Genomic DNA, 22487 nt, shown 5'->3' on the forward strand with positions numbered 1-22487 from the left:
CCACGTATATGACATTCGAAAGTGAGCAAAGCTGAAAACAGTGCTTAGATTCAGATACACATGGACGTGGGAAAGTTATAAAGAAAAGTGGGGGATGAGGGACAGGCCAGGAGCTAACTCTGCGGGTGGAGGGGGTAGCTGTGCTCAGGAGGGACCCACGGGGGCTCGTGGGGACCAGTGATGGGTCTGCACACTCACTTCTGATGGGATTTCCCAAGTATATGTGTGTTTCCAGAAGTACATAAAAATCTCCAATTCTTCTCTCCCCACCAAACCCCAAGAAGTGTAAAGAAAACCCAACCAAAGCCACAGGGAAAATAAAACACTAATATCATTAAACATCAGGGAGCTCCCCGCACAGGACCCCGGCAACTGCGATGCTGTGATCGGAGGCACCAATGTCCGCCGTCAGCCAGGGAGAGGGTGCTCCCAGCTTGCAGGGTATACCCCTAGTGGCCGGGGCACGGTGCAGTGCCAATCGGGGATAGGCCCTGGGATGTGCTGCCCTACCCCCCACCCCACATCTGGCCTCACTTCTCTGGGGTTGGGCCCGGTTCCAGGAGAGGAAGGCCTGTGTTCGTGGCCGCTCTTCCTCGCCCACTCCTGCAGGATCCAGGGGCTGCCTGGTTTCCAAGCCCCACCGAGCCCACGCCCGCAAGACCACGCCCGAATGCCGCATGGTCTGGAAGGCTGGTCACCCGGTGCGGCCCCCACCCCCACCCCATGCAGAACCCCCCTCCTCCCTCCAATAACAAAGCGAGCGTGGCACACAGACGACAGTGTGGGCCGAGGGGAACACATAAGTCTTTATTAGGACAGTCTGAACATCGACAGGCCTCGCAGACATCAGGCGAGTTTGCAACCTGGCGCGGAACCTCTGTCACCAGCGGGGGGCGACCTGCAGCCGGCAGCAGGCTGCAGCAGGAACTTTCAATAGACTGTAGCAAATGTCAAGGGATTTCCAGGGCGCTTGTTCTTGGACCACATGCTACCTTGGGGGGAGCGGGGAAGGAACCGGATAAGCTGCAGGGCGCTGCCAGGATCCCGGCCCCATCTGCTTCTAGAGCCTGAAGGCCACGGGGTGCGGGGACCTGGCTCCCATGCACTCTGGGCCTGACCAGGTGGGCAGCTCGCCCCAGTGGTTTCGTCCAGGGGCTTGGGGGCCACCTGTGCTCACCCCAGCACAGCCTCACTGAGCATCCAGGGTGTGCTTCCGCAGCAGAGCCGTACCTCCCCAGGCTCCCCAGGACAGTGCGGGAAGAAAGGGGGAGTCCCCACCCTGGAAGCTGCATTCACAGCAAAGGACAGTGAAGCGGGGTATGCTTCTGTCCCATTGTCTGGTTCCCTGGTGGGGGCAGCACGGGCAGCCAGGGACACAGGGACCAGCTGCCTCCAGAAACCACCTCTACCGACAGATCTGCCCCTCACCCTGGGTTCCCATCACAAATGAGTCCCGAGTTGTCAGTCTGAGGTGAAACGCCGAGAGCAGCCCAGGGTTCCGGAGCCTTCCTGTGATCCCCAGGATGGGGCCAAAGCGGGGGCTGGGGAGGAGTCGGCTCCAGCACTCCTGCACCCCAGCTCCCAGCATCTCCTGGAGCCCCTCCCGCCCTTCCATTTCTAGGCCACAGCCCCTGACTTGCAGCTCCAGGGACCAAAGCTGGGCCCCGATGACAGTAACAAGTGGACACAAAGGCCCCAGTTAAGAACCCAGGCAGTTAAGGAGCCCTGGTCGTGTGAAGAGCCTGAAGTAGATGTTTCCTGGTTGTGACATTATTCACTGGAACCCAAACAACTTTTCTGCCTCTTTACACATCTGGGTTTCCAAAGCAGCCTGCCTCTCTTCCAGGCACAGATACACCCTCCACAGGGATGGGGGCAGAGGCAGGGGCCTGTGGGGACACCTGGGTCACTCAGCCCAGCAGGACCCACAGGAGTGTTTTTCCAAATAGCCTCACAGAAGGTGTGTTGAGGGATGCATTCTTCCAACGCACAGGGGCAGGAGAGGGTCTCTGCAAAGGGAAGGGACTTACAGACTGGCACCAAGTCAAACGGCCCGGGTCTCGGCTTCAATTTTCTGTTCCCCGTGTAAGCTCTCTGGGTCCTGGAGCTGGGCCACACTCTGTCGGATGGCGACCTCCGGGCCACCACCATACAGGTTGTTCAGGTAGACCCAGGTCTCCTCTGAAATCTGCCCGTAGTCGGCTCCTGCGGGGCCCAAGAGGCCACCTGGTTGGGGCTGGGCCTGTGCTAACCTGCAGGCCCCTCCCCCCCTCAGCGAAGTCAGGGTCCCTGGCAGTAGGGGGGCTCCTGGAGGTCCAGGCCCCAAAAGGGAGGGATGGCAACCTTGCACCTCCCCGCACGGCTGTCAAATAGCACTCTCAGGATGCTCCAGTGGGACATCCATCCTCTGAGAAGCCGGGAAGGCACATCTCTGGCTGCTGCCATTTCCGGGGTGTGGGGTTCACACAAAGGGCAGGCAGAGGCCGGCACAGGGCATGGGTATGAGCAGCGGGGTCCCTAGGCCTGTGACTGGTGGCCGGGAAGGACCGTGGGGAACCTGGTGGGCCTGGGAGGTCAGGGCTGGCGCTGGCGAGACTCACCCTGCTTCAGCTGGATGTGGCCACTTCCTTTGACCTGAGCGATCCTGCTGTTGTCAATGGGCCCCGGGGGCTCTGGAACAGATGTGGCTCAGGCTCAGCGCCTCTGGGCCTCTGCAGCAGCAGGAAGAGACCCCAGCCCCCCACCACGGCCCTCTACCTCTCCATAGGTAAGAGACAGCCTCAAGGTGGGACCCCTACACTGTGACCCTGGAGGGGCTGTCCGGGGCCCAAGGGGTCTGTGTAACGTCCTTACAGGGACAGGAGCTTGGGCACCAGAGGCTCATCCACAGAAGTTGAAGAGCCAGAAGGGACTCGGAGTATCCCTGGAGCCTGCAGAGGGGATTTCTGGGACATGTGCACTAGTTTCAGACCCCTCACTGCTGATGGCAGTGGCCACTCGCTGAGCACCCTTCTCCAGACCTCATGTCATCCTCAACATCACATGACTCAAGAGCTGTTTCCAGAGGCAGGGGACAGGACTGCCCAGGGAAGAGCTGGCAGGAGGCCATGCCAGGGCCCGAGGGCAAGGCTGCGACACCACAGCCAGGCGTGACCGCCTCCACATACACTAGGGAGCCCTCGGGCACCCCTGTATGGGGCTGGATGGCAGCGAGGCCCCTCTCCTTCCCCTGAGGCCAGGCTAGGACTTAGGCCCTGAAGGGCAAATGTCCCCTGCAGAGCCTGCTGGCCCTGCCGACCCTGCATGTGGGGCTTGGGGGTGGTGAGGCAGCCGCTGGCAGGCCAGAGCTTGAGCTCTGCTCTTTCTTGCCGGATCTGCAGGAGGCTGCCTCCGCCTCTGTAAGGCCAGAGGTCAGAGGACACCATGTCCATGTGTTTTCCTAAGAGTCTGAAGCCGTCTGTCCACTTGAATCTTGATTTAGGTCAAGAGACCCCACAAAGGAAAGGGCCCGGCAGGTGGAAGGGAGCCCTGTCTGGTACCATCAGGGACAGTACGTGAGGGAAGGGGCAGAGCAAGACGGCTCCTATCCTACTGCAGCAAGAAGGCCTGGCCCTGGGGCACGGGGTATGGGGTGACCTGGCCTCGGGGCGTGGGAGGCAGCGAGGGGGTGGACAGGGACCCCAGCCCTGGGGCCAGAAGAACACCTGTGCTCTCTGCTCCTGTAGGAGGCAGACACTTGCCTGAAGGGTGGCACCTAAAACCTGCTGGGCAGCCACAGACCCAGGGCCCCCCACTCCCCCAGCCCTCCGGGCAGATCTGAAGCCTGGTGGCTCTCTTGGAGGCGGTGTGCCAGACGCATGCTCCACTCACCATTGTCCTTGCCCTTGACAAAGGCCTCCCACTCCCGAAACCACTGCATGCTGATGCAGTAGATGACGCTGGGAGACTCCTCCGCCTGGAAGGCTTTGTTCAGCTGGGCCACCACCAGGGGGAGCAGAAGGGAGGGTCAGCTCCAGGGCCCCAACACCCCTGCCCTCCCCCCTCTCCTCCTCCCTTAGAAAACACCAGATCCTCAAGGAGCTCCCAGACAAGCTCAAAGAAACCTCTCTCGTGGTCCCGCAGGTAACATGTTGGTGAATCTCTTGAACTGAGATTACAGGCAGGCATGGTTCCCTCCACTTAACAGGACACACTGATCTGCTCCCTCATTAACTATACTGACGCGTCCTTTTCTCAGGGGCACAAAGCTCCACGTTTCCAACTGTCTTTTACCCACGCTCCACTACTGACTGAATGGCGGGTGGTCCCAGGTCACCCGGTTCTGAGCAGCCCCAGGCCCAGGCGGGGTCATGCTCAGGGCCCCCCACCCACCCTGGCCTCACACACACCTACTTCCAGTGCAGAAGCCCCTTTCCTAAATGAGATCATCCTGGGTCCTGTTTTGCCACTTGCTTTTTTCACTTAATATACCTGCCCTGTTGGTTTGTAGAACCCCATGGTTCTCACTGGGGTGTGGTGGGGACACTAACTGTCCTATCACACACAGGACAGTCCCCACGATAAAGAGTCCCCCAGCTCCAAACAGCAGCACTCTGCTCTTTCCACAGTGGCTTAATAGCGCACCTCAGCCTCCTGAACCCGACCCTCCTGCCAGTAAAATCTGAAATGCCTGGTCACTGTTCTCCCATAGGACAGGCCCTGCAAAGAGAGCCTGACTGCACATGGCTCTTTGGCCCCCAAATCCCCGTGTGTCCCCAACAGAGGCTGCAGGCATGACACCCTCCCGCACCCACACACACCTTAATGAAGGTGTCGATCTCGATCTGCCTGCGCTTGGCCAGCGCCTCGATCTCTACCTGGCAGATGGAGCACACGTACAGATGGTTCACAGCAGGGCCGCCCCCAAACCTGCACCCAGAGGGAGGGCAGGGAGAGAGAGGGAGAGAGAGACACAGCCCTGAGGGGAGCGTTCCAGTAGGGGAGGCCGCAGAGCTGGCCAAGAACCTCCAGCCACGTGGTGAGTTTCTCCTCTTTCTTTTCCTCCTCCTCCTCCTCCTCTTCCTCTTCCTCCTCCATGGCTCCCAGATGCTGCCAGCCCCCCCCGCCCCCCGGGCAGCTCTGGGTGCCCTGTGCACAGCCTGTTTGCCTTTCTGTCTTCCTCACTAGACTGGCAAGGGGACCTGCGTACTGGTGTGCCCCAGCGTCCAGCACAGTGCCTGCCCCAGGGCAGCTGTGTCACAAATATATGTTTAAAGGCCAAGGACAGATGAGCATTCTCGCTTCCTCTCCTGGCTACTGGGCACGAGCTGCTGTGGCCAAGAGCCCACATTCAGAGGGAGGCAGAAGGTTGTCTTGTCTGCAGATAGGAGGGTGGATGCCCATGGGATATGGGGACACAGCTTTCTGTGGGGCTCTGACACCCCCCCCCCAACTGACAACCAGGCTGAGTCTGCACCTGACCTGCCAGAGGAGGTGGCAGGCCTGTCCTAGGAGGGGCCCTCCCAACCTGTCTGGCCACTCTCCTGGCATGACGCATCCTGTCTGCCCATCTGAAGAGCCACCTGGGCCTAGGCAGGTCCTCAACACGAGAGCCACGTGCTTCTGGTCGTGAGGGACTTGAACCTTCTGGAAGACCCACGGCCACACAGCCTGGGCCGCCCCGAGCCGGCACTCCCAAGACTAGCTGGAAGGGGAACTTGCTTGCTTTTGCTTGGGCCGGTCTCTCTCCCTCCCGACTGTGAGGATCCCAGGGACCCCCGCACGTGTCTCATTTGCTGCAGTCACCATGCTGCTTTGCTGCCTGGGCGGGGGTGGGGGGGTGGGGACCGTGGTGGCATTTGCTCCCCAGCTTCCCTCTCTACCCCGCTGATGTCCGGCCAGGACAGGAGCCAGCACAACACCCTACCTATTGTAGAGGTGCTCCCACACGTTCTGGGGCAGGATCACTACCAGGTCATCGATGTAGTGGTATTTGTGGGGCGGGATGCCTGTGGAGGGAGGCATAGGGATGGAGGGCTAGGGGGCTCGGCCGCCCATCCCACACTCCAATCCCAGAGGAAGCGCCCTCACCTCCATGGGAGCAGAGGAAGGTGTGATTCGTGATGGGCCCTGGCTCAGCAAACGTGTTGAACTTGTTGAGCCATTCTCGAGACACGTAGAACCGTAGTAGGCTGGGCTCCCGCATGGCAGCCAAGGACACCACTTGCTGCCGCTCCCGCACAGCCTCCTCACTGCTCTTCCTGCAGCAGGGGATGGGACAGGGGTGGGGCACAGATAGGCAGAGCAAGGGGTACGGCAGGGTAGAGCAAAGATGGGGCAAGGATGGGACAGGGGTGGGACACGGGTGGGGCAGGAAAATCAGGAGCTGCTGTGTTCAGACTCTCTCCATGCTGGGGCACCAGCCACACCTGCCAGGGGTGTGTCTGGAGCCACCTATCACCGCCCTCCCCAACCCCTCAGCAACCCAGCAGCATCCCAGCAGCCTTGCCACCCTTGCCAGAGTTCTGGCCATATCACCTTCCAAAGGACCTCCACAGAAGGCCCAAACTCAACTTCCTGGGTTTCCCACTTTCCCCTCAGCTAGAAGATTCTTTCTTACAAACTGAAACCCTAACTGCCCGGGCCTAGGACCCTCCCAGGCACCACTTGCCTCCACGCACATCCAGGCCCCCAGATCACCGGTCTGTTCCTTAGCCAGACCCAGCCCTACCACGACGGCCTGCCCAGGGTCCCACCTGTAGAAGAGAACGTAGGCCTCAGCGCTCTGCACCACCGTCTCGTGGACCTCAGTGACATACTGGTCGTCGAACTCATACCACTGCCCGTTGATCACATTTTGGCAGTAGGCGATGTAGTGGCCACCTGTGCCGGGAGAGGTAGGCTGGTCACAGATACCCTAGGGGGTGGGGATGAGGTAGGGGTGGCTGGACTCACTGCCTGCTGTGCCGTGGTGGCAGATGACTGACAGGAGATCGTAGGTGGTGATCTGTGACGTGCACTCCTTGGCAAGGAAGGGACGCAAGTCCAGTCCCTCGAGGGGGAAGGAGACATGGCTGCTGATTTTGAACGAATACATGACCTCATGCCGAAAACGCTTCAAGTGGATATACAGGATCTGGAGAAGGCGAGGGAGGTAGAGGTCATTCCAGGCAGGGCTGGCCAGGCCCTGTGGCCCCTGCTAACCAAGCAGGGTCTCAAGGCTGGACTCTGGGAACCCCACTGGCCCACTGTGGGACCCACCCAGATCTCATCAACCAGGGGAAAACAGGAAACTTAGCAGCTAGAGCCTTCCAGAGGCTGGGCCAGCTGAGGGGTCACCTCATGTCCCCTCACAGAGGCGCACGTGATGGCAGGGCCACACTGACAGCACTGGCTATAGAGACAGGCTGTCCCCGAGAGCTGTGCTGGTTGGTACAGGAAGCTGGCTGTCAGAACTCTGACAACCAGTTCTGTGGCACTGAGTTTTAGATAGCTTTTTCCCACGGGCTTCCCAACCCTGCTCAGCACCACCCCAAGCACCTGCTGTCTTGGGTCACTCTCCTTTGCTCCAGCCACACAGGCCTTCCTGGGTTTGGCCAAGCCCATTCCTGCCTCAGAGCTTTGCCACCGGCTCCTTTCTCATTCTCCCCCCACGAGGCTGACACCAGTCCCTGGGGGCCCAGGGCTCACTCAGCCCCACTTCCTCAGAAAGGTGTTCCCTGACAGGGACAGCATAGTGGCCACATCCCTCCCCACACACCTGCCTTCCTCCAAGTGGCACTCTCCGCCCACACCTGGCCCACACCTGCAGAGCATAGGAGGCACTGAGGGAGAGTCCTAAGCCACAAAGTGAAAGATGAAACCCTCCACCTGCTGGACCCTCCCCTCCCTGTAGGTCTCTCAGCCAAAGCAGTAGACTCCCCCCAGCCCTGGGCCTCTTCAGCTCAGGCTCCCTGAGGCAAAGGGGTTTCCCTCTGTCCTACACTCCACCACCTGTCAGTGGCAGGCAGAGACAACGAGAGGCTGCTCTACTCACCTCGGGCAGCCGCAAGACCTTACAGTACTTCACCCCATTTCGCAGCCTGGCAGGGAAGAACGGGTGAGAAGTGGTGAGCATCCCATGTGGGGGCAACAGGGCCCAATGAGCACCTTCCCAACATGGTCACCTCTGTGAGGTCAGGATCAAACTCTCTGGAGGAACCAGAGAAGTACGCGGGACACAGATAGACAGCGGGGCCGGGATGGGAAGTTGGGGAGAACCCCCAGAACACACATACTTACTTTTTACACCGTTCACAGCTGTACATATTATCACCTAGGGCAGTAAATGCAGACAACAGTGAGCGGTGACAGGAAATGGGAACAGAGGTGAACATAATGATTTATGCTTACGAAACATAACCCAATATGCTGCCTGCAAGAGACTCACTTCAGCTTTAAGGGCACAGAGGCTGAGAGATGGGGACAGAAGGAAACATTCCCTGCGGATGGAAACCAACAGAGCAGAGGTGGCTGTACTGATACCAAATAATAGAGACTTTCAGTCAAAATCTGTCACAAGAGACAGAGAGGGTCACTATATAGTGATAAAGTAATTCAACAAGAGGAGGTAACCATTGTAAATATATGCATCCACCACCGCAGTGCCTAAATATTTAAAGCAAATATTAACACAACTGGAGGGAGAAATAGTAAGCACTACAATTAATAGTTGGGACTTTAATTCCCCACTTTCAACACCAGGCAGATCGTCCAGACAAAAAATGAATAAGAGAACCAGACTTGAATGAGTATAGACCAAATGGACCTAACAGACATATACAGAACACTACATCTAACTGCACCAGAATGCACATTTTCAAGTGCCCATGGAACATTCTTCAGAACAGCTCCAGGAGCTGGGTCACAAAACAAGCCTTACTGAATTTGGGAAGATGAATGTCATATTGAGTATCTTTTCCAACTACAGTGGTATAAAACGAGAAACCATTAATAGGAGGAAAACTAAAAAATTCACAAATAATACACGTCTCAACCACCAACAAGTCAAAGAAATCAAAAGAGAACTCAGGAAGTATCTCAAGACAAACAAAAATGAAAACACAACATACTGGCACATATAGGATGCAGCAAAAGCAGTTCAAAGAGGGAACTTCATAGCAATAAATGCCTATATTAAGAAAAAAAGAAGATTTCAAATGAACAACCTGATTTAGGAAATGAAAAATAAACTAAGCCCCAACTTGGCAGAAGGAAGGAAATAATAGAGATTGGAGCAGAAATAAATGAAACAGAGATGAGGAAAATAACAGAAAAAAGGTCACTGAAACTAAGAATTGGTTTTCAGAAAAGATAAAATTGAAAAAACCTTTAGCTAGATTAGCAAAATGACAGAGAGAGAGAGAGTGAAAGAGAGAGGGAGAGAGGACTCAAATAAATTATAAATGGAAGAGGACTCTTATGCCTTTTATGCCTGATGCCACAGAAACACAAAGGAGCATAAGAAGCACTTTGGCCAATTAATTGTACACCAACAAACTGGACAACCTAGCAGAAATGGATACATTCCTAGAAACATACAACCTAGCAAGACTGAATCATGAAAAAATAGAAAATCTGAATAGACCAATAATGAGTAAGGAAATTGAAGCAATAAAAAACAAAACAAGCAAACAAACAAACAAAAACCTCCCAACAAACAAAAGTCCAGGACCAGATGGTTTCGCTGGTGAATTCTACTAAACATTTAAATTTTTTTTTTAATTTTTATTTATTTATGATAGGCACACAGTGAGAGAGAGACACAGGCAGAGGGAGAAGCAGGCTCCATGCATGGGGAGCCCGATGTGGGATTCGATCCCGGGTCTCCAGGATCGCGCTCTGGGCCAAAGGCAGGCGCCAAACCGCTGCGCCACCCAGGGATCCCTCTACTAAACATTTAAAAAAGAACTGACACAAATCCTCAAACTCTTCCAGAAACTGAGTAGGGTGCACTTTCAAACTCATTATGAGGCCAGCAGTACCCTGATACCAAAGTGAGATAAGCACACTACAAGAAAACTATGAGCCAATATCCTGATGAATATAGATGGAAAAATTCTCAACAATATTCTAGCAAACCAAATCCAGCATCATATTAAAAGGATCACACAAAGGATGACTAAATGGAATTTAACCCTGGGAGGCAAGTATGGTCTATCATACACAAATCAGTACACATGATACTCTACATTCATAGAATAAAGGATAAAAATCATCTGATCCTCTCACAACAGAAACAGAAAAGGCATTTGAGGGATGCCTGCGTGGCACTAACAAAAATAGCTGTGAGACTATAGAAAATATAGCCCAAGGTTCCTGGCTCAGAGCTCCTGAAGTCGTTATACTTTCCTAAGTGGTAAGAGTACTAGGAGCACCATTTGTTCTGATATTTGCTCTTTGACCCTGCTTCCTGACACAAAATTCCTAAGCCCCTCAGAATTCCCTAGGTGATGGCAGTTAACTTTTGGCAGTTAACTTTCATTCTAACAAGATGACCTGGGGGCGCCTGGGTGGTTCAGTCGGTTAAGCATCCAACTCTTGGTTTTGGCTCAGGTCATGATCTCATGGGTCGTGAGATTGAGCCCAGCATCGGGCTCCCTGCTCAGTGTGGAGGCTTTTGGGGATTCTTTCCCTCTCCCTCTGCCCCTCCCCTTGCTCACATGTGTACCCACTCTCTCTTTCCCTCTAAAATAAAGTTAATAAAATCCTAAAAAAAAAAAAAAAAAATTAACATGGTGACTCTGGATGGCTCTGGAATCAGAGCTAGTCACCAAAAAGACCAAACCATGATTAGAAATTTGAAATTTTCAGGGACAGACACCTGGGTGGCTCGGCAGTTGAGCATCTGCCTTCGGCTCAGGGCATGATCCCAGAGTTCCAGGATGGAGTCCCCCATCAGGCTCTTTGCACGGAGCCTGTTTCTCCTCTGCCTGTGTCTCTGCCTCTCTCTCTGTCATGAATAAATAAATAAAATCTTTAAACAAAAAGTTTGGAATTTTCAGCCACATTCATGTTCTACACAGAGAGTTTATAACTGATCCTGCCTACATGAGGAAAAAACTCAATGGCAAGGGGTTTGGAGACCTTCCAAGTTGGTGAACATAATGGAGACAGGGAAAGTAGAGAGCTCAGAGAATGTGGAAGCTCTGTGCCCCTTCTCTATAGCTTGCCCTGTGCTTCTCTTCCATCTGGCTGTTCCTGAGTTACATCCTTTTACAATAAACCAGTAATCTAGTAAGTAACAGCTCTAGCAAATTACTCAAGCTCAAGGAGGAGGAGGACCTTCAATCTATAGCTGGTCAGTCAGAAGCACAGGCGACAACCAGGACTTATGACTGGCCTCAAGTTGGGGAGGGGAAATCCTGTAGGACTGAGTCCTTAACCTGGGGGATCTGATGCTGTCTCCAGGTAGACAGTGTCACAATGGAGTTGAATTCTCAATAGCCAGCTGGTGTCACGAAACTGCTTGGTATGGGAAAACCACCACGCATCTGGTGTCAGGAGTGTTCTAAGAGTAATAGGACAAAGACAGAGTTGTTCCTACACAATGACCAGACAAATGAGGAGATACCCTGCATTCATGGGTCAGAACAATAAATACTGTCAAAAAGTCCGTATTACCCAAAGATGCCACTCATCGATAGAGTCAATGGAATCCTATCAAAAGTCCAGTGATATTTTTCACAGAAATTTTAAAAAAAAACTAAAATTCATATGGAACTACAAAAGATCCTAAACAGCCAAAACAATCTTGAGAAAGAACAAAGCTGGAGGCATCACAATTCCTAATTTCAGACTATAGTACAAAACTACGGTAATCAGAACAGTGTGGTACTGGTATGACAACAGACACAGACCAATGAACAGAACTGAAAGCCCAAAAATGGGAGTCCTTGAGTGGCTCAGTGGTTTAATGCCTGTCTTTGGCCCAGGGTGTGATCCTGGAGACCTGGGATCGAGTCCTGCATCAGGCTTCCTGCATGGAGCCTGCTTCTCCCTCTGCCTGTGTCTCTGCCTCTCTCTCTCTGTGTCTCTCATGAATAAATAAATAAAATCTTTAAAAAGAAAAAAAGAAAACAGGGAAAATGCTCTTTGACATTGGTCTTGGCAATGATTTTTCGGATAGGACACCAAAGCATAGGCAACAAGAACAAAAATAAACAAGCAGGACTACATCAAACTAAAAAGCTCTGCACAACAAAGGAAACAACTTACAAAATAAAGAAGCAACCTACAGAAATGGTAGGAAATATTTGGAAACCATATATCAGATAAGGGGTTACTATCCAGAATAAATAAGGAATTCATTCAAATCAAAAGCCAAACCCTGCCCCCAGATAATCCATTCAAAAAGTGGCAGAGGACCTGAATAGACATTTTTCCAAAGAAGACAAACAAATGACCAACGGGTACATAAAAAAGATGCTCAACATCACTCATCATCAGGAGAAACTCAAATCAAAACCGTAATGAGATATTACCCCACATCTGTTAGAATACCTCTAATCAAAAAGAAATTTTTAAAAAGTGAGAGAACAGGTGCTGGCAAGGATGTGGAGAAGGGGATCTTGTGCATAACTGATAGAATGGAAATTGACATAGCCATCATGGAACACAGCAGGGAGGTTCCTCAAAAAATTAAAAATAGGACTACCATACGATCCAGCAACCCCACTTCTGGGTATACATCCAAAGGAAATAAAATCAGTCTAGAAAAGAGAGATGCAGACCCATGTTTCTTGCAGCATCATTCTCACAAAAGCCAAAAGGCAGATGCAACCCATGTGACCACTGAGAGTTGAACGGATAAGTAACACATGGTCTACCAGTGGAATATGACGCAGCTTTAAAAAGGAAGGAGATTCTGACACCTGCTACAACACAGATGAACCCAGAGGACATCACATTGAGTGAAACAGGCCAGTCACAAAAAGACAAATACCACATGAGTTGACTTAGATGAGGTGCCTAAAGTGGTCAAGTTCTTAGAGACAGGAAGTAGGATGGTGGGCGCCAGGGGAGGGAGAAAATAGAGAGGTGCTGTCTCAGGGGTAGCCAGTTTCCATTTTGTAGAATGAAACAGTTCTGGAGATTGATTGCACAACAATGTGAATACCATCAATGCTACTAAACTGTATCCTTAAAAATGATGAAGATGATAAATTTTAGGTTATGTGTGTTTTATCACAATTCATCTGATTTTTAAAAAGAGCTTTCCCAAAGGTTTGAAAGATGCCAAGCACTCAGAAAAATGGGAAAGGGACAGGAATGGGGGAATTTCAAAATAGGAAATTAAAGAGTCAAAACACTTATGCAAACTGTCCAAGCTCATCAGTAACCAAGGAAATGCAAAATGAAAGCACAGTTATCATTTCTGTCCACTAAATGGGTAAGCAAAAGAAAAACAGATGAAGCCCTAAGAGCTCCAGGTGGTGGGACTGGGCGGATATGCAGTCCCAGGCCCAGCCTGACATGGGGGCGGTGATGGGGGCTGATACTAACAGTGAGTTCCAGAAACCAGCTGCATGCTCACCCAGCAATCCCCTACCCAGCCAGCCCACACCACTCACCCTTCAGTTCATCAGCAACAAAGAAAGCAGCAAGGCAGTCTTCCAGTGTGACGACTGGCCCCCAAAACCAGCTGGGGGTACAGGATACCAAAAACCTAGGGAGACAGAAAGCGGGTGGCAGGGTACTGCCAGGGTCTGGGCAAGACAAACACTTGGCCACTTTGGGCCCAGAGAGGCATCTCAGCCAGGTGGGTGGAATGGGCAGAGGTCTGGAGCCAAACACCTGGGCCCACCAGCCAGCAGCCCAGTGTCCTTGGGAGAGTGACATCACCTTTCCCTGAGCCTCATCTTCACATCTGTGAAGTGGCTCTGGTCACACCGGCCCATCCTCGAGGCCGATGGGACTCCCCTGGCCATCTGCAGGCCTCGTGGCATACAGTGGGGGCTCCGGAAAGCTGCCCACCGCGCTTCCTGCCGGGCTAGGCCTGCTCTCCAGTTGCTCATCCTTTCTAGCTGACGCCTGGTGACTCCCCTGACATTCCCTCCCTTCAGATAAGGCCCACCCAATCCAGGCCATCCCAGTGTGGCTGAGGAAGCTCCCGCCCCACTCAACCAACATCTGCACATCGTGTCTCCAACAGGCAGGAAGGCAGGCCTACCTCCGGATATATTCCATGATGAAGGCGAGCCAGCCCTGGGCGGCGTAGCTGTCCCCACAGGCACCCGGCTTGGCCGGCACATTCTGGTAGATGGCCGAGTGGAGCCTAGCCAAGTCCTCCTTGCCAGGAATGGGCAGCGACAGGTCCTGGAATGTCTCCACCGTGGTGGACACCTGTGAGGTTAAAGGTCAGTCTGGGTTTCCACCTTCCAGGGTGCCGCCCTGCCCTTACCAAGCAGAGTCTGCAGCCCGAAGCCTAGCCACCAGATGGCAGGTAGAGGACAGAGCGTTGGCTCCCCAGCCCCTGGACATGGGAGCCAGGCCATCAGGGCCCTCCCCATCCAGAAAGGCAGGGGCCCCCTGGTGAAGAACCCATTCCCCTACCCCCAACCTGAGGGAGGGCCACCAGGGCCACTGAAGGCTGGCCTGGGCCTCTCTACTCCCAGGGCTCACCCGGTCACAGGTGAGACACTGCACGAGGCTGAGGATGGAGCCGTCGAAGATGTCAGAGATGACGCTACGGTAGCGCTGCTCCTTCCGCCTGCGGCTGCCTGCACTCAACACCTGGGCTGGGGGCACAGCACAGGACTAGGCCCAACCCCACCAGCCAGTCTGGGGCAAGGAGTGGCACTGGGGTTTGCTTGGCGGGGACTTGGGGTCATGTCTGTGTCACATGGTGGGGTATGCAGCTCTCTCCCAGAGCCTGGAACACTGTCAGTTAAGATGGGGAGCCCCCACTCGCACCCCTGTGGATGCCCTGCTGACCCGCCCTCCCTGCCCCACCCTGCAAACCTTTCTTGAGCACGTACGATGGCCCCATCCTCACAGGGCTTGCCCGAGGAGGGCTGCTGGCCAGCTTGGTGTGGCCCTCGTGGTGATGTACGGGGCTGCAGGGACGGGAGGTGCTCCACATGTGGGCCTCGTTGTCTGGCTCTACGGGCAGACAGGAGACCATTGCTGGGCCTGGGGAGCCACTCCAGCTCCGTGGCCTGATCAGGAAGGGGACCTGCCAGCATCTACTGTGGCCCGAGGCCAGAGCCCACCAGGTGTCCTCTGCCTTTTGACCCCCGCCGCCCTGGTGCCCACCAAACCTGCAGGACACATGTCCTCCAGTGTTCAGTGGGGGCCACAGGGCAGGCTGAGCCACACCCCAGTTCTGAGTGAGTCTGCACACTACGTGGTCCTCACCCCAGAGGGGCTCTGATGGGGGACCCTACAGGGAGGGATAGGCCAGCGGGCCAGCACAAGTCGGTGCCTGGCACGTGGGACGTGCTGGACAAAGCGGGTGGGGATCCCCAAGCAGCTGTCTGGCACCTGGGGTCCGGGAGGGGCTGGGGGACTGCAGCGATGGTGGCTGGGCCTCCGATGGCTGGTCGTCAAGGGCAGCCATGGCCGTGTCCACATCAGCGTCCTCGTCCACTTGCTCCGAGCTGGTGCGCTGCTGGCCCCAGGAGAACTTGCGGTCCTTCATGCGCTCCTTCTCAGAGATGGCGCGGCCCGCCTCATCGGGGATCAGAAGCTCCGCCTCAGCCTGCGAGCCACCCCCGCCATGGCCCTGCCCGTCACCCTCGCCCCGGTCGCTGCTCGAGTCACAGGACAGGAACTCATCCTCTGATGGGCTCCGGTCGCCCTCCCGCTTCTCGTCTGTGTCACTCGAGTCTGAGTCCCGTGTCTCTACCAGCGCCGCGGCAGCCGCCACCACTGGCTCCTTGAGCTCCTCATGTAGCTGGTCCATCAGGCAGCACAGGAACTCCTGGGTGTCCTGGAAGCAGGGGCTGCGTCACCAGGGCTTCCCCGGTGCAGAGGAACCTGCCGCAAGCATCCCGCTGCTTCCTGGCCAAGGTCACCAGTGTGCAGATCCTGCGTGTGCAGATGCACTGGGTGGCCCTGACAGTGGCCTCCATGGCAGCTCTGTCCCAACCCCTGCTCTACTGAGGATGCTGCAGCCTCGAGAGGGTAAGTGACCCCTCCCCAGTCATGCAGCTGTGAAGTGGCAGGTCCAAGATCCCCACTGGGTCCGTGTGACTCCCCAGCTCATGCTAACCACTTATAACCCTGTTTCCACTCAGTGTGAAAGAGTGGAGGGGTTTGCATTCGGCCTCGGAGTCACCTTGCTGCCTACAGGAGGGGACCCTGGGAAGGATGAAGGTGACAGACCCATGTGTATATGACAGCTCAGGTGACTTTTGCAGGGGTGATGCCAGGCAGCAGGCCAGGGGCCTGCACCCTCCACCCCACCCTTCTTCTGGTCCTCCCTGCTCTCCCCACACTTCTGCCAGTCCCTGGGCCCACTCCTTCCCTCACCATTGTGGCTTGTGTGGTATGGGGACAGGCTCTGGAGGCAGGATGGCACCCTTCCAGAGACATGAGCATGACCTATTGAAGCTGACCCTTCAGGCTGATTGGGCCTCGAATCACAGCAGTGGCACTTTTATTATGACCTTTGACTAAATCTCCACACAGAGCAGAAAGCCTGGGTGGCAAGGCTTCCCACACCTGTTCACGGAGCCCAGCCAAGAGGTGCACACACACACAGGTGCTTCAGAAGGCCAGGAGCCAGTGGCGGCGGCTGGTCTCCAATGGCTGGGGTAACTGGTGCCATGCTGGGCCACTGGATTCAAGGCCCTGCCCCTCACGGTGCCCGGCATCAGCAGCAGTACCCCCTGCCCAACACCTGATCAATATCATGTTGGATCACGGAGTAGCTGCATCCAGCCAAGCCTCCCCAGCCTTCCATCAGGGGTATAAAGAGAAGGGCCTCGTTCTCTCAGTTTGGGACAGGGAAAGGAGGGCTCTAGATGATTTTCCTCAGGCAAAATGTCCAACTCGAAGATCAGAAAAATTAATCACTAGCTTATCCTACACTGGGGAGTTGGGGGGAGGGATTCATGGGTCCTGTGTCAGGGGCCCTGGAAGGTTTAAGAAATGGGCCATCGAGGGCAGCCCAGGTGGCTCAGCGGTTTAGCACCGCCTTCAGCCCAGGGCCTGATCCTAGGGATCTGGGATCGAGTCCCACATCAGGCTCCCTGCATGGAGCCTGCTTCTCCCTCTGCCTGTTTCTCTGCCTCTCTCTGTGTGTGTGTGTGTGTGTGTGTCTCATGAATAAATAAAATCTTAAAAAAAAAAGAAAGAAAAAGAAATGGGCCATCGAAATGCCATCTACTTTTCTTTCTGGTTCTTTCTTTTGATAATGGTACTGTGTTTGTTGCTAAAATCTCAAGCCCTGGGGAAATGTGACAGCATGCTCTGGTCATTAACAGAGGTCCACAGCTGCATCTACGTTTCAGACTCAGAAATATGTTCCCTGTGTTACATCTAAGAACCAGAGACAGGGATGCTTCTGGAGCCCAGTGAGTGTCAGGCAGCAGCCCTGCTCCATGGTGTCCTCATAGAGAGCTTGGGGAATGGCTCAGCTCAGCCTGTGTCCCACCCTGCTGCTCTGTGCTGTGTAACCCGAGCAAGCTGGAGAACCTCTCTGAGCTTCAGCTCCTTACCTATAACATGGGGGTGATGACAGGGCCCCCCTCAGGAAAGCTCTGTAAGGATAAACAGGGCTGTCCCTGTGTGGCAGGTAGTGACAACCTAATAAATGGGAGATGGTGAACTGTGATCATGGAGGACACGGTCACTTTCTAAAAAGGGTGGTGTTCGGGTAGTGCTAGCTTCTCAGTCAGGAGCCTGGTGTTCATCCAACTGAGGGTGTAGGGAGAGGAATGCCCAGCAACCCTCATCCTGGGAAGGGATGGCAGGCAGGGTGGTGGAGGCCAAGGGAGAGGACGGAAGGCATCCCTTGTCTGACCGCTGCGCTCTTCCTGGCCCCCACCTTCGGCTGCAGGGACAGCCACCCAGATAGACCCAGCTCCACCCGCAAGCCTGGCAATGAAGCCCTAGGCCGTGTGGCATCTGACCCGGGGACCAGACCATGTGAACTATCAGCTCAGCCTGGGACCAGGGTAAACATGTGGCTGCATTCTGCTTCGTCTTGGTCCTGAGTTTATGCAATAGAAAATATCAGTGATTTCCAAAGGGTCCCCTAGATTTATAAAAACTTGTAATCAAACGTCTTCCTTCAATAAAAGTGAAAGTCTGCCTGTGATTGGGGAATGAGAAAGCATGTGCCATTTTGCACGCAGTCCGACTCTGCAGCCAGCCTGCTGGGGGTCCAATCTCCCCTCCGCCATGTACCAGGCACGTGGCCAGGGCAAGTGACTCAGCCTCCATACCGTCATGTAGAGAGAACACCCAGAGGCTACCGTGTCCTCACACACACGAATGGCTCAGGCAGTGTGAGGAGACCTGCCCTGTAATGCCGAGCTGCCCTGCTGTCTTCCATGCTGGTCTGGGCTTCAGAGCTGGCCCTGGTAATGGCCCTGGGTGTTCCCTGCACAGCTCGGATGGCCTACCTGCTGAGCATAGCCTCGGAACATCGGGTTGACCAACTTGATCCCGTGAGACAGGCTGGTGGGAACCACATAGCTTGGGCTGTAGAAAGACCAGACTGTTAGCACAGGTGGCCCGCTTGGAGCCACATGATCCCATGAGGGTTGGTAAGCAGATGGACCAGGGTGGCTGCATCAGACTCAGTGAAGTGTCTCCTGAAACTCTGGGGACATCCTAACTCAGCCAGAAGTCCCTGCCAGCTCCCATATCCCCACAGTCAACAAGGAAAATGTCAAGTCACCGCTCAACCAGGCAAAGAACTCTTGACTGGCTCAGCATCATTTCCCCTTAGTCTAGGACAAGCCTACTTTAAAACTGGTTTCTTTCTGAAATACTTATGGTGTTTTTTTCTAATTTCAAAAGTAATACATGTTCATTATTGTAAAATCTAAAATTTCAGAAAAGCCCAATAAGGAAACATCACCACGAATAGCACCACCCAGAGATAAATATCATTCAGATTTCCAGATTTTGGGGCACCTGGGTGGCTCAGTCCGCTGAGCATCTGCCTTCGGCTCAGGTCACAATCCCAGAGTACTGGGATCAAGCCCCAAGCTGGGGTTCCTGCTCAGGGGGGAGTCTGATTCTCCCTCTCCCTCTGCCCCTCCCTCTCTCTCTTGTTCTGCTCTCTTTCTCCAATAAATAAATAAAATCTTAAAAAATAAAAAAGATTTCCAGATTTTTCCATATAAACAGACACAGGTAGAAAACAAACTTGGGGGGATCCCTGGGTGGCTCAGCGGTTTGACCCCTGCCTTTGGCCCAGGGTGTGATCTTGGAGACCCGGGATCAAGTCCCACATCGGGCTCCTAGCATGGAGCCTGCTTCTCCCTCTGCCTGTGTCTCTGCCTCTCTCTCTCTCTCTCTCTCTCTCTCTCTCTGTGTCTTTCATGAATGAATGAATAAATAAAATCTTAAAAAAAAAAAAAAAGAAAGAAAACAAACTTGGCTTCTAACAGAACTGGAATTATATTCCATCGCACTGTTTTATCATCTGCTTTTACACATGGCATATTTATTTCTATGCTCTCATTTTAAGCTACTCCCAATTTTCCTGGAGAAACAGGTTTATTCCAAACTTCTAGTCTTTAAATTCAATTCATACTGAACTAAGCCCCTGCCCCATCAGCACCAGCCACCACTTGTGCGAGTCTCTCCCACATGCATGGTGGTGGCTGGGACTTGGGAGGAGTCACGCGCATGTCTCTGGGCCTTGGTACCCATATCTGGGAGTGGCCGCAGGCTCCAGGAAATGTCACATTCAAATTCTAGCTCCATCTTTCACATGCTGGATGACATTGAGCCAGACACATAAATCTCTCTGCACCTCAGTTCCCCCAATTTGTAAAGCAAGGTTGCCATGAGAATCACACAGGTGAAGTGTGGCCAAGTACACAGCGAGGGGCCAAGAGAAAAATCCCCAGCCCCACGTACCCGCCCAAGGTCAGGGGCTCAGTCACTTACCGTCTCCTGTGCCAGACCTCAGAGACCAGCTTCTGGTAACTTTTGCACAGGGCTGGCTTCTTGTCTGTGCGCACCAAGCCTCCACACTCCAAGAAGAACTGGGTCAGCGGAGGGCTAAGGGCAAGGGAAAGAGCTGGCTCAGAAAAGGAGGGGCACGTGGCATTGGTGAGAAAGAACTGGGTAGAGAACCAAAAGCCTCTGGGGGGGAGGGGGATACTGCTGCCTCTGAGCAAGAAATGTCTGCAGATGACCTGTCATGGGGTGAAATGTGCCTCCCCAAATTCACATGTTGGAGACTTCAGAAGGTGACTGTATTTCGAGACAGGTCATTAGGTTCAAATGAGGTCCTCAGGGTGGGCCCCAGTATGGTATGACTGGTGTCCTTACATGAGGAGGAGATGGGACACAAACATGCCCAGAGAGAAGATGGCATGAAGACACAAAGAGAAGGTCACCATCTAGAAGAAGAGAGGCCACCCCAAGACACTAAACAGCCCCCTTCCCTCTCTCAGGGCTGCCGAGTTGCCCACTTCAGGGGCCGTGGGGTCAGGGGATGGACGGCTGCTGCCCAGCCGTGACAGGATCCAGTACCTGCTCCTCCCACCAGCCCACTCGGTGGAAAACTTCCCCTACCTGAAGATGGGTAAACAGTAAGGGAGTTTAATCCTACCATGTGAAGACAGCTACTCTGAAGATTTTAGGCTCATAGCCTTCCAGACTTTCCTAGGCACACATCCTCTCCCTCCTACACATATGCAGGTACTGAATCCTTACCAGGTGAGACGTCTGTGTACCAGGCATAGGAAATGCCCTGGCCTCACGGAGCTAGCAGCCTATCCTAGAGAGAAACTAGGCATTTCTCCCCCAAATGGGACTGTACCACACAAAGCTTCATGACCTCCTTCCTCCCCTCGCCATATTCTGACCCCCTCCCATTCAGTAAATACTGTCCTGCACTCACTGTAAAGCTGGCCTTTAAATGTGGACCATTGAGGGCAGCCCGGGTGGCTCAGCGGTTTAGTGCCGCCTTCAGCCCAGGGCGTGATCCTGGAGACCCCGGATCGAGTCCCACATCGGGTTCCCTGCAGGGAGCCTGCTTCTCCCTCTGCCTGTGTCTCTGCCTCTCTCTCTCTGTGACTCTCATGAATAAATAAAATCTTAAAAAAAAAAAAAAATGTGGACCATTGGGGCACCTGGGTGGCTCAGTCAGTTGAGCAGCCAACTCTTGATTTAGGTTCAGGTCATGATCTCAGGGTCCTGGGATCAAGCCCCACATCGAGCTCCCTGCTCAGCAGGGAATCTGCTTCTCCCTCTGCCTCTGCCCCTCCTCCTGCTTATGCTCTCTCTTTCTCTCAAATAAATAAATAAAATCTTAAAAAAAACTAAATGTAGACCATTAAATGGTTCCCCATAAACAACAAGATAAGAACATCCCCCCAGGGCGTGCTCCACTTCTCAGATGACCTTCCCAGGATTAATTCTGACAGGAGGGAATGCTGGGTCAAAGGGCATGTGTGTTCTAAGGGTTCTGACGTGCATCCGTATACATGCATCTGTAGGTAACACACACAGCACAGCCTGGGGGCTGCTGCTACTTCCAGGGCGCCGGGCGGCAGCTCCTGGCCTCCAGCTCCCAGACAATGTAACAACCTACCAGTTGGACAGGGCCTGCAAGGCAGCATTCATGTAGCAGGAGTTTCCGAGGTTCTTCATCCCCGTGAGGCCTGGGAACCAAGGCACATGGAGGACAGAAGGTGAGGGTCCTGCCCCTCCTACATGAGCTGTGGCTCCTGAGCCACCAGGCCCCAACCAGGGGAGGACATGGGAGGCTGGTGTTCCACCCCCAACATCTGCCAAGTGAGTTAATGTGCTTCCTGCTCACAACAGCTGCTGGTGCTTGAGTGTTTCAAATAGGCGGACTCCTTTGCCCTCTACCCAGCCCGGCCCACCATCCACACTGCACAGGTGAGGAGGCCCAGAGCAGAGGGGCCAGCCTGCCCAGGAGGCACACAGCTGAGATGGAGGATGAGGATGGCAGGCTGCTAGGACTCAGCTGGACGGCCAGCACTCCAAGGGAAGCCACCCCGCTCTACAGGATATCGATCAAGCCACGTTTCCCTGCCCATGCGGCGCAAGGCGCACCCACAGCTGAGGCCCCCTGTCCGGCCCAACAACACCCCCTTGTTCTGGGGTCAGCTACCTCGAGGCTTCAGGTCATCATCCTCTGACTCAGACTCTCCTTCGTCGGCCACAGCAATAGGGACAGCTTTCAGAGGGTGGGAGGGCAGTGGAGAGTCCTGTGTGAAAGATGTGGAGTGAGGAACACTCCTTAACACAGGTAAGGGGGTAAGGAGGGAGGGGTGGGGGTCAGAGCCCCATGCACTGCCCGGGGGGGC

At 54.1% G+C, this 22487-nt stretch overlaps 1 protein-coding gene across 31 annotated transcripts in view; it reads right to left on the reverse strand.

The window, feature by feature from the left end:
- Positions 1 to 786: 786 nt before the first annotated feature.
- Positions 787 to 22487, reverse strand: part of USP20 (ubiquitin specific peptidase 20) — a 43273-nt gene continuing 21572 nt past the window's right edge. For 12 of the 31 annotated variants that reach the window (XM_026009506.2, XM_072748397.1, XM_072748411.1 and 9 more), the window contains 20 exons: positions 22292 to 22388; positions 21746 to 21815; positions 20092 to 20205; positions 18591 to 18669; positions 15502 to 15949; positions 14980 to 15120; positions 14641 to 14756; positions 14189 to 14361; positions 13590 to 13684; positions 8260 to 8293; positions 8015 to 8060; positions 6934 to 7114; positions 6735 to 6861; positions 6070 to 6239; positions 5906 to 5987; positions 4800 to 4908; positions 3871 to 3973; positions 2601 to 2672; positions 2031 to 2205; positions 787 to 992 (listed from right to left, as the gene is read on the reverse strand). In XM_026009506.2, the coding sequence (XP_025865291.1) occupies positions 2045 to 2205; positions 2601 to 2672; positions 3871 to 3973; positions 4800 to 4908; positions 5906 to 5987; positions 6070 to 6239; positions 6735 to 6861; positions 6934 to 7114; positions 8015 to 8060; positions 8260 to 8293; positions 13590 to 13684; positions 14189 to 14361; positions 14641 to 14756; positions 14980 to 15120; positions 15502 to 15949; positions 18591 to 18669; positions 20092 to 20205; positions 21746 to 21815; positions 22292 to 22388 (2418 nt within the window). In that variant the 3' untranslated portion in view covers positions 787 to 992; positions 2031 to 2044. Of the gene's footprint in view, positions 2206 to 2600; positions 2673 to 3870; positions 3974 to 4799; positions 4909 to 5905; positions 5988 to 6069; positions 6240 to 6734; positions 6862 to 6933; positions 7115 to 8014; positions 8061 to 8259; positions 8294 to 13589; positions 13685 to 14188; positions 14362 to 14640; positions 14757 to 14979; positions 15121 to 15501; positions 15950 to 18590; positions 18670 to 20091; positions 20206 to 21745; positions 21816 to 22291; positions 22389 to 22487 lie in introns of all 31 variants that reach the window. The other 19 variants (XM_026009501.2, XM_026009504.2, XM_072748393.1 and 16 more) reach the window with 2 other exon arrangements.

This window comes from Vulpes vulpes, chromosome 2, assembly GCF_048418805.1.
Source record: "Vulpes vulpes isolate BD-2025 chromosome 2, VulVul3, whole genome shotgun sequence".
NCBI classification, from domain to species: domain Eukaryota; kingdom Metazoa; phylum Chordata; class Mammalia; order Carnivora; family Canidae; genus Vulpes; species Vulpes vulpes.